At 40.4% G+C, this 10,928-nt stretch overlaps 1 protein-coding gene across 3 annotated transcripts; it reads left to right on the plus strand.

Moving 5' to 3' along the window:
- The first annotated feature begins 124 nt into the window (after positions 1-124).
- Positions 125-10,778, plus strand: KCNRG (potassium channel regulator). Of its 3 annotated transcripts, none has more exons than XM_064647336.1 (2): positions 125-1,932; positions 6,050-10,778. In XM_064647336.1, exons 1-2 carry the CDS (start codon positions 1,299-1,301, stop codon positions 6,097-6,099), a joined length of 684 nt encoding a protein of 227 aa, XP_064503406.1. In that variant the 5' UTR covers positions 125-1,298; the 3' UTR covers positions 6,100-10,778. The 3 variants fall into 3 exon arrangements, with proteins under 3 accessions (XP_064503406.1, XP_064503405.1, XP_064503407.1); XM_064647335.1 differs by lacking the exon at positions 6,050-10,778 and adding an exon at positions 3,730-5,925 and having other exon boundaries at positions 125-1,876; XM_064647337.1 differs by lacking the exon at positions 6,050-10,778 and adding an exon at positions 3,730-3,872.
- The last annotated feature ends 150 nt before the right edge of the window (positions 10,779-10,928 follow it).

A 10,928-nucleotide genomic window follows, 5' to 3' on the forward strand; every position in this document is an offset into this window, starting at 1 on the left:
TTTCTAACTTGGAGGTCATTTGGTAAGAGGAAGAGCAGTTGTGGTTGAGGTCGGTGCTGTATTGACAGGCTTGCTGAGGACTGCCCTTCCTCTGCGAAATGCAGCATGCGTCATTCACAGTCTAGAGCCACTTTGTGTCTGACAATGTATTTCACTTCTCACTGAGATAGCTATTTGGTGGGGGTTTTTTTGTATAACCAAATGTTGTAATTATCTTGTGCATTCAAATTGTGCGTTCTATACAAAAATGTGTCTTCAGGGCAAGCATAAGTTCTAGAGGTAACGAGAAATCACTTGAGGTTGATAAGAACAAGCTGCAAGATAGTATGTACTTCGCAGGTAGTACGTACTTTGCAGTTGACTTTTCCAGCATGGAATTGTTGGGGTAACTGAGCTGTTTTCTGAGATCCATGTCTCTCTGAAGCCCCACTTTCTTAAAAAGTGGCCTTAATGTAAACAGTTTAGTGCAGTGAAAGGCACACAGGGGTCTGCCTCAGGAAGGTAGCTTGAGCTTTAGCCCTGCAGAGGTGGCAGGTAGAGCAGTTTCTCTCCTGTCTCTCTCTTTCTCCCCTGATCGTAATTTCAAAAGCCAGGAAAAATGATTGGATGATTCCTTGAACAAGTTGTGTCATGTAACAAGTGTATGGATATTGCTGATCTTTGAAGTGCTTTAGCATTGGAACTTAGATAGGTTCTTCTGCTGTTACTGTATTTTTGTGTATCTTGTTTCAGGAGTTAATTGAATTTTTTGGGTGTATTGACTTGGCCTTAGGATGACAGTGATTTAAAGTGAACCTTAAGCTTGAGTTCTCTGAAGTGCCCTTCTTTAGGAGCATACAATACTGAAATGTCTTGCTTGAAGCACATCTAACCTCTTTTTGCAGTGGTCTTATGAACAGCAGTGTATGGAATGAACTATTGAGTTGACATTTACAGAAAACAAACGTAAGGTGTGCCATATTTTGGGAATAGTCATTTGCCTCTCTGAAGGTTTAATAAGTTGTGACGGTCTATTCACTGTATTCCAGTAGTCCTTTCAAGCTGTTCACTTCAAAAATAAAACATTAAATTCCAGGAATCAAAGTTTCCAAGCAACCAAACCCAGCAAACAAAACTATTGTACATGATATTTACGTCTTTGTTGCCTGGGAATCCTGTTGCTGCTCCACACCTCACTCTAAACACTTGCAAAACCCACTCACTGGTTCTTGCAGCTGCAGCTGCCTTGCAGTTTAGGAAAGATCAAGTCACAAACATGTAGATCAGAGAGTTATGATTCCTGAGTGGCTGAGGCAGCGATGAGTAATCAAGAGGTGGTCGTTCTGAGCGTGGGAGGTGTGAGATATGTAACCCGCGCTTCCACCTTGCAGCAGTTCCCTGAGTCCAGGCTGGCACGGATGTTGAACTGTGATGATGGGGAATTCAAACTGGTGAATGGAGAATTTTTTGTGGACAGAGATGGAGCTTTGTTTAGTTACATCATGGACTTCTTGAGGACTCTACAGGTCTCCTTACCGACTGATTTCTCAGACTATCAGAGGCTGCGGAGAGAAGCAGAATTCTATGGACTCCACCCCCTGGCTGACCTCTTGAGCCAGGAACACTTGCTAAAGCCGAGGCTGGAGATCTTGGAAGTGCGTTTTTCTCTCCAAGAAATGCAGGCCTTTTTCCGGATCTTTGGTTCCTGCAGTAGCACCGTGGAGGCACTAGCTGAGCAGATCACTGTGTTTACAGGGCAGCAGTCAGGACAGAGCTGGAGCAGCCCTTTTCCTTCTCAGAAAACACTCGTTCCACTCCCTTTGGAAAGACCTTCTCATCACGACATGGTTTTTCAGTGTGGTACTGAGTACTCTGCTGGGGACCAGTTTGTGGCAAGGTACTCTCCTAGTGTGACTTCTCGTTATGGCGATGTCTTTGTGACTTCTGGTTCAGGTAGCGCACCCTGTGTGCTTAGCAAAGCTCGTTTTAAAGAAACTGAGAGAAAAGAATTATGTTTCCTTATTTCTGCTAGTTTGATGTTATCTTTTTCTAGTTTCGAAACACCTGGTTTAATTTCTGTTACACTGATTTGCCTGTTCTTCAGCTTTCTAAAATATTGCTGATGTTTGTTTATGAGTTCTCTTGGGTCTTTCTGTCTGCCCTTTCCTCCTCACTTGCTTTAAAATTTCACAGCATCAATTACCTTTTAGAGGACATGAAAAACAGAGTAAAATGAAGCAAAGGAGACAAAGTAAAGGAGCGCAGTACTGCGGGGAAGCCTAAAATCTCCACTAGCTCATGGTCCAAAAGGCTTTCATATGGAAAAGAGGAAAAAGAGAATGTCTAAACAGGGTTAAAAACATCAGTGAAACCAAGATAGCATTTCAGGGACTGGAGAGCTTTTGTAGAGCCTTTTACTGGGGGAAGGGAGAAGGGGTAGATTATTAACTATGTGCTACATAGTGGGTTTTCTTTGAATTCAGAGCCAGGTTCTGTTTTTATTAAGATTACTGTATATCAGTAACTTTTGTGATAGCAGTATCATATTCTAATGACAACTTACATTTTTAAACAAGCTTTTGCTGGATGTCTCTACTGTATGGAGGCATGTTCTTGCTATATATGAAAATGTAACCTAATTTGTCCTCTGTGGCTGTTAGAACATCTGGAATTTTATGGAAATTTCACTGAAATAGTTCCAAAAGGGTTATTCTATCTGACTATATGAACCAACACAGCAGTTTTTTGATTATTTTTAAAAGAAAATAAACTTTTCCTTTCTTCCAGCTTTCTTTGGCTAAGCAAGTAGAAGAAAAACTACTCTGCATTCATGAAGCAGCATATATTTGTGTGCCAAACCTTAACTTTGTAATGTATTACTAATTTTAGTGGACTAACAATTGGTTGAGTAGGTTATGGCAACTTAAATAGTGAGGAACATATTTCTGTTTGTTTCTTTTATTTCTTCAGACTTGGTAAAAATTTTCCTCAGCAGATCAATAGAAAAGCTTATCTTGAGTGATGAAACAAGTCAAGTTTGATTATGTTGATTGCTGAATTTCTGTCTTAATCTTTGTGGTGACATGGATTCTCTTGCCTTTTTTTGTGCTTTCCACAAATATTTGGTGTACTTCCCTGTGAACTGTGAAACAGTTTCACCCCTGTCAGCTTATATATTTTGTAATAGTATCTTTACCTGGCTTCTCTTCCTCAAAATGTCTGGGTAGATTCTTACACTGTACTTTATATCAAGTAGAATTTTATGCAATGTGAAAATGATTTTCATACTTGTTGCCACAAGACCTGCTGTACCAGGTAACTTTGCAATAAATGTCACTGTTTGTAGAGAGAGATCCCGTGTGCTGGAAAGTGATGCTCTTGGGGTGAACGGGGATTCACTGACCATCATTTACTCTTACCCCAAAAACAGTTGCAGCATTAAATAGAGCCTGCCACTCCCCTCTCCTCCATTAAGTGAAACCAGATGGAGGTTGTCACAGCTATTTTCTTAAGAAAGTAAGTTTTGGGAGAGGATAGGAAGGGTGTGTGAAAGAGAAGTGCTTCTTCCTTTACATGTAATTGGATGAACTGAGAATTACTGTTAATGAAGGAAGGAGTTCAGTTGTCCTTAAAGGAGTTAAAAAATATCCAGAACCTTGGTTGCTGTAAACACGTGCAGCTGTGCTGACCTGCACTGTCAAGAAGTGTTAATGTGTGTTGTAACTGCCTTTTTTTTTTTTCTGATTTTAGGTATGTTTCCATAAAGCCTGATAATAGGAAGCTGATTAATGGTACTAATGTGCTAGGCCTGCTGTTTCACACTTTACTCAAAGATGGATTTCGTCTCATAAGTGCCAGGACAGTGGCCAGTGAAGAAAAGGTTGAATGCTACAGTTTTGAAAGGATGAAGAGGCCATCAGGCCTTACTGTCACAGTGAACCAAACCCCAGGGAGCTCTGGGGTAGCACAGGCAAGGAGAGGCCAAATGCAGAAAGGGAAATAAAGGCTTTTCCTTTCATCTTTTGAGGTGGAAGAGGGGTGTGTCAGCACTAGCGGCATTTTTTTGTTGGCTTGTTTGAAACTGCAACTATTGAGGGAAGTAACAAACAAGCAATTTTTTTTTTTTCAAGTACTCGGAAAAAAATTGCTTTCCTGTCTTTCACTGCTCCACCCTCTTCAACTCTAAATAAAAGAACCACAGATTAAATACTGGGTTTGTGGACCAGATTCCAGCATTTTCAAGGGTTGTTTTTGTTTTTCTCTGTGGCTAAGATTTACATAGGGACTCGAAAAGCATCAGCTATTTCTTCTTGAAAATAATTTTTATATTCTGTGCTAATCTGTAAGTAGATTTTAAAAACATTGTAATACATGAAGAAATAACAGCTTGACACAACTGTCATCCCAACAGTTTGGAGAAGTGGCTGGAGGAGGAATTCAAACCTCAGTGATTGATGAATGCTCCTCCTTCTCATTGAATCTCTTGCAATTAGCTGAGAGCAGAGTAACGGGAAGATCCCCAGTTGTACTGCTGTGTGGCTTTGTGAAGCCATCACCGGGCTCTGTGAAATAACACGTTACTGTCTCTTGTAGAATACTCCTCTGTCCTCCTCCCACTCCGAAGGCATTAAGCTGTTCTTCAGTGCTGAGAATTAAATGATGAAGGTCTTTGTGAGCAAAGGGTCAGCTAAATTTCTAGAGCTTTAACCATAAAAAGGATGAAAATGCGATAACCAGTCCTTCAGATGGAAGAGTTAGAACAGTTTTAAATAAAACAGTACAAAGGATTTCTTAACGCTTGTTAAATGCAACACAATTAGAAGGAAGGCTTGGCAGCAGTGGCTTTAAAAATGTTGGGAATCTTAGCCCTGTACAAAGATTTGCAAAGATGCCAAAATTAGCTCAGGTACTGGGAGAGGTAAGTTAACAAGGCTTTATAAATTAAGAATCTTTTGCCTTCCCTTCAAGACGGGGAAAGAAGATAGCGGTAACTTCAGGGATCAATTATTTGCATCTGTCTTTTGTTGTTGGTAAAACACCATCTTTCCAAAGCTGTAAACAGCCCAGTAGAGCTTGTTTGGGCTATCTTGGCTGACCATAGAATCACAGAATATGCTGAGTTTGAAGGGACCCCTCAGGGTCATCAAGTCAAATTCCTGCCACTGTGCAGGACACCCCAAGGATCCCACCATGTCCCTGACAGCATTGTCCAAATGCTTCTGCCTGGAGAACTCTGTCAGGCTTGGTGCTGTGACCGCTGCCCTGGGGAACCTGTTTCAGTGCCCATCCACTCTCTGGGTGAAGAACCTTTTCCTGATATTTAACCTAAACCTCCCCCGACTCAGCTTCATGCCGTTCCCTCAGGTCCTGTCACTGGTCACCACAGAGAAGAGATCAGGGCCTGCCCCTCCTCTTCCTCTCATGAAGTAGACTGCAATGAGGTGTCCCCTCAGTCTCCTCCAGGCTGAACAGACCAAATTCCTCACATGACTTCCCCTCAAGGCGCTTCACCATCTTCATTGCCCTCCTTTGGACACTCTCTAATATCTTAATATCTTTCTTATACTGTGGTGCCCAGAACAATATTCAAGGTGAGACTGATTAGGTCTGGCTTTTCATTAGCTTTAAAATGTGAATGCATTTAAAATGTGAATTTGCAACACTTAATAATGAGGGTGGGTGGTAGGGCTTGCTGATATATTTCTTGCCCTGAGGAGTTTCAATTAAATGGATCTTCCCAGACTGGTAGCACCACTGTCAGATGTCTCTTTTCTTGGGCTATCACTGTAGGGCATTTTAGCTTGACAAGTTCAGAAGTTCAGTGGAAACAGTGAGGTCCTCTTTGCTTGTTTTAGAGCTTTCTGTGTTGAGAATAATGTGATTATGGGACTACATCTCCTAAGGTGGTTACAGGTTATGTATTGTAATAAATTTTGAGGAATGTAAGAGTGAATGCTTTCACTTCAAATGGGATTTCTTTTGTCAATAATGTCAATATGTTAATATTTGTCTTGAAGTAAGACATTTCTTACAGTGAGAACCATCATTGACTGGAACGACCTCCCCACAGATGCAGTGGAGTCTCCAAATGCTGGAAATTTTGAAGAGGATGCTAAATGATTCCATCGGGGCTCCCTTCCCCATGAAAGGCTGGACCAGATGATCTTTTGAATTCCCTTCCAGCCTGGCCTGTTCTATGATTCTGTGGAGACCTTCTCTGAAGGTCTGCGTCAGGAAGCCTGTCATGGTGGGCTTTGAAGTCAGCCTGCTGATGGCAGCATTCAGGTGACACAGCTGTGTGGGTGACTGTCCCCACGGGTTGCTCTACTACAGAGATGACACTCCTTGTATGAAAACAATAATGTTGAGTATTGAGTGAGTCATTGACTGTGAATATTGTTGGTGGAGAAACTTGCCAATAATAATGAGAAACACAAGACAAGAAGTGATAACTTTTTATGGAAAAAGTTAAAAAAATAGACTTGAGGCTGTATTTAGACACCATGCCCTAAATGATCGATGATAGTAGCGATGTAAACTAAGTGAGACTAGTTTCTGAACCTCTCATAGTAACAGTTACACTGTTTCATCTACCATAAGAATACTGACTTTATTTTCCTTGCCGTAGCAGCCACCAGGAAAATTGAGGTTTGGATTACTTTTTTTATAAATAAAGTGAAAGAAAATATGAAATATTTCCATTTTTAAAAAGCCCTGGAGTTTTAACCTATGGCATCACCCATGGTCCATGGCTTTGGCAAAATGAATATTTGGTACAACCATATCAGTAACAACTTATGATGGGCTAATGCTGAACACTTTTTTGTTCCCCTCAGGGATTAATTTTTATTCAGCACAAACATCATTCTATGAATGCATTATTTTGGCTCTGGAAAAATATACCAGTGCAATTTCCTGTCATATAAAGGACTGTATGTGCTTTACCTCGACCTTGGGTAATGGCATACTGTGAGACTGCACATCTTTTTGAAGTGAAACACATGACTGTCAGCAAGCTTGGATTCCCAGAGTTCTCCTAGCATTTACTCTTACTTAGCAATGAACTGTGAATTGTCACCTTCTGTCACTTGTGTGCCTGCAGAGAACATGACTAGGCTCTTATACAACACTTCCATTTTGTTGTTGTTTTTTTTTTAACTGAGAGTCGCTTAAATAAGTTTGAGAGCATGTGTGTATGTGTGTGAAGAACCTCATAGAAATGTGTTGTGACCTATACTAGTAGGATAACTATGACTTTAATTGAAGATGGATTGAATTAATTAATTTAACTGAAGCTGGTTCTTCAATGGAATGCACCTTCCTGGATTTCTTTTTACAGAAAATGAAAGCAGTGATGGTAGAGCTACAGGTGTTGTGTAGCTTCAAGCTACAAATAAATAACAGTAATCATGGAGGAAGGGGTGAAATTATGTTCATTTGCAGACAAGTTAATATAAAAGTAGCATTGATTTACTAGGAGGATCAGCTGGTCTCCACCTTGCATGACCATTTATGCTACTGCAAAGCATTGCTGAGCCAGGATGACAGTTTTTCTGTGCCCTCTTTGCAGTGGTATGCAATGTAACCTGCAGGCACTAGGGCAGGAATTTAGTAGTGGCCAATGTTGTTACTGCACTTTCTGTTCTGAGGTCCCAAAAAGCAGGGATGCAGCAGAGAGCAGACCATGTGGTGTGCACTCAGCAGAGCGGTTCACACTGGTACATTTGCAGAGAAGGGAACAGCTGTACAAGTAGAAGTGAGTTTGGCTGATGGGAACTACGAGTCTGAGTGATTCTAAAAGCCTCTTGGTCAAAACCAGATTATGTGCTAAACCGAGTACTTTCACCCAGATCTTGGCAGGCAAGTTAACTCTGATACCTCACAGCACAATCTCTGTTAGACTAGCAGCATATTGTAGGTGACTTGGTCATGCTTTTACATGTGAGGGAGCCAGAAGCTCTGATTGCTCACATCTACTCTATTTTTGATTAAATAGGAATGGGATTTTGACACATTTAGACTCCTTTTTCCAATGACGAAATTTGTTATCCCTGACACGATCCAGTTCTTCAAGTCATTGCCAACTTTCTCAAGAGAATTCCTTTTTTTTCCTGGGAAGATGCAAAATTTGCTGATTTCAGTAAATTTAACTGAGGTATTTGCCTTTTTATTACTCCATGGATTCAGCAGAAATGTGCAAACTGTTCCACTGTCCAAGATGCTAGAAAGGGACTGCTGCAGTGTTGGGGCAGCCCCCTCGCTCACTCACAGCAAGCAGTGAGCTCTCTTTGGCTTTGTACCAGGCAAGCAGACTGCCAGAGCAGTAAACAGATCACTAGAGGGAAAGGGAACCAAATGGGAAGATAACACCGTCATCCTGTCCCACACGGACAGCAGTTTACATGGCAGAAGTAGATCATCTAAGAAGAGGTGATAGCTTGGTGGATTTGTAAAAGGCAGATGATTGAGAAAGACAACACCTCATTTGCTTCATATTTTTGTATTTTAATCACTTTTCCCTCCTTTATAGTTGGATTGCATCCTGTATTTCTATGTTCAAGACTGTCAAGGGCTTTACCAGCACAATCTTGTGGTGCCTGTTGGATATCCCAGTGCCATAGAGGTACCACACTTTTTCCATCTTCCTGTTCTTGTACTGTGATTATTTCCTTTTGTAGTGATTGGTTAAATTTTTTGTGCTTTTAAGTAATTTTTTATCTGCTTCTTCACACAGTGGAAAGTTCTCTTGTGTCCTTCTTATCTGTTCTGGGGACCTGTAATTTATTTACCACCTGAATTGTTCAGTAATCTGCTGATACCAGGAAGGAGAGAGTCTGTTGTGAAATACATTTTTGTTCTTTGAGAATTGATTTCAGTATGAGAGTTCATGGGGGTTTTTGTTTCTTTGGGAAGTGCAGTCAGTGCATTCTTACAGGTTCTGCAGCCAGTGTTCATGTGAATGTATAATTGATTAAGAATAGACGTTTAAATAAAGCTATTAAAATTGATACTATAGACTGAGATACTATTTAGATTAAGACCGATCTCTTTGCTCTGGCCACAGCACTGGGAAATTTTCCCCTTAACTAAATAATTCCAAACCACTGACTTTCATGGAAATAGTAGAAGACTACTCCTTAAGATGCTGTATATGAGGAATAATAGCCACAGGGTGAAAGAATGATGCTGGAGTAATTGTATCATGCCCAGGGGTAGTTACTTCTGTTAACTTTGGAGAAACTTTTCTGCACACTGGGCTGTTCCTACTTTCTACCTGTTTTGGTTGTTTTCTAGCTTTCCAACACTCAACAGTAACTGCTTTAATCTGAGCAGAGCAAGGCTGATGTGCTTTTATCTGTCTCTGAAGTGGATAAGTCAAAGGTATATTCCAATTCAGTACCAGAAAGCCACCAAAGTGGATCAGAAGCCCTGTCTGAGTCCACAACGAAACATTCATAACTCTGAATATTTTTTTTTTTAAATTTGTTCTCAGATTGCTGGAAAGTGTTACTGAATATTCACTGAGAAGCAAGCTGGGAGTTATCCAAGAGGAGAAGGGAGGCTCATTGCTTCTTACTCCTTCCCTCTCATTTGTGCTGAACCATTGCCAGGCTTTAAGTTTACAAGGTTTATTTTTATCGATTTTCAACAATAAACAGAGGGAGTATCTTCAGTAAAAGATTTACAGTGCATCACGAGGAAATAAAACTCCCTACCAAATATTATATTGATCTATTCCCAGATGCTACTGAAACAGCAAATAAAAGCTCAAATGAAGTCCAGTGATGGAGAACTTCCTCTCTTTAGTGACAGATGCATATGACTGTTATGTCTTCAGAAAACAATAAAAAGGAAGGGAATGACTCTGCTTCTTTGACCATATCTTCAACAGCCCAGTTAAATCTGTCAACTCAATGTAATCCACATAAATAACAAATTTGGGAACCAAAGGAACTGCTAGTGTGTCTGAAGATTCCCATTCTTTGAAGCTGCCTCTCCTGCTGCAGTCAGGCCATAATTAGTCACAGAAGGCCTTGTTGTGACTAGCAAATGGATGGACCAACAATGATTTGAATAGTCTGGTTCTGGCTGGAGATATGCCTGGAGCCCTGAATATTCTCAAATGGGTGGGTGAAATGTAAATCACTAGTCATCATATAAAATACAAATAAATCTGACTTCTATTTAAAAAAAAAAAAAAAGGGAATGTCAGTTTTCTAGACTGTCATGTAGTTTCTGCTGAAATAACACCCTGAAGTGTGATCTGATGTGTAAATTTTTCCAAGAATCCTTCCTCCATTTCTACTCTGTTTTCATTCTAATGGAATGGTTCAATAATGGGTAGCTTCTTTCTGGTCAGAAGGATAATGAATGTAGCCCTAAAGGTTGGAAACAGTAATGTGTACAAGTCTGCTGAAGAAAATTAATTTAGGGCTTTGCTTTCTAAGCAAGTTACTGTTACAGCAGTCAGCTGAGTGCTTGCTGAAACTGTGAAGAATTAAACATTGCAACATTGTTCCATCCTGATTCTCCACTGGAAAAAAAAAAGGCAATAGATTGGAAACATCAAGTCTGGGGTTTTACTAGTACTTTGGAGTCAGGAACTGAGTTTTCTTTGAATTTCAAAGGCAGTTTGTAGCTTTCATTGAGGGCCTTCTGAAAAGACTGGTTTATGGTTTTTGGTTTTGTTCCCCAGTGATATCTAAACTGAGTAATACAATAATTGCTGACATACCGGTTTATTTGCAATGTTGTATTCAACAATAAACAGAAGGCATGCTCATCCTTCTATCCTTTAATCTTCTTGTTTTTAATATGCCTTCAGCCCACTCCTCAGCCTGGTACTGGTGGAACAGAGGAAAAGGCTACGTGATGAGGGCAGGCAGAGATCCACAGAAGGTGGCCAACTCACTTCTTTCCTATTACAAAGAGGGTGTTAAGAAATAAAA

Source organism: Pseudopipra pipra, chromosome 2, assembly GCF_036250125.1.
Source record: "Pseudopipra pipra isolate bDixPip1 chromosome 2, bDixPip1.hap1, whole genome shotgun sequence".
Classification (NCBI taxonomy): Eukaryota; Metazoa; Chordata; class Aves; order Passeriformes; family Pipridae; genus Pseudopipra; species Pseudopipra pipra.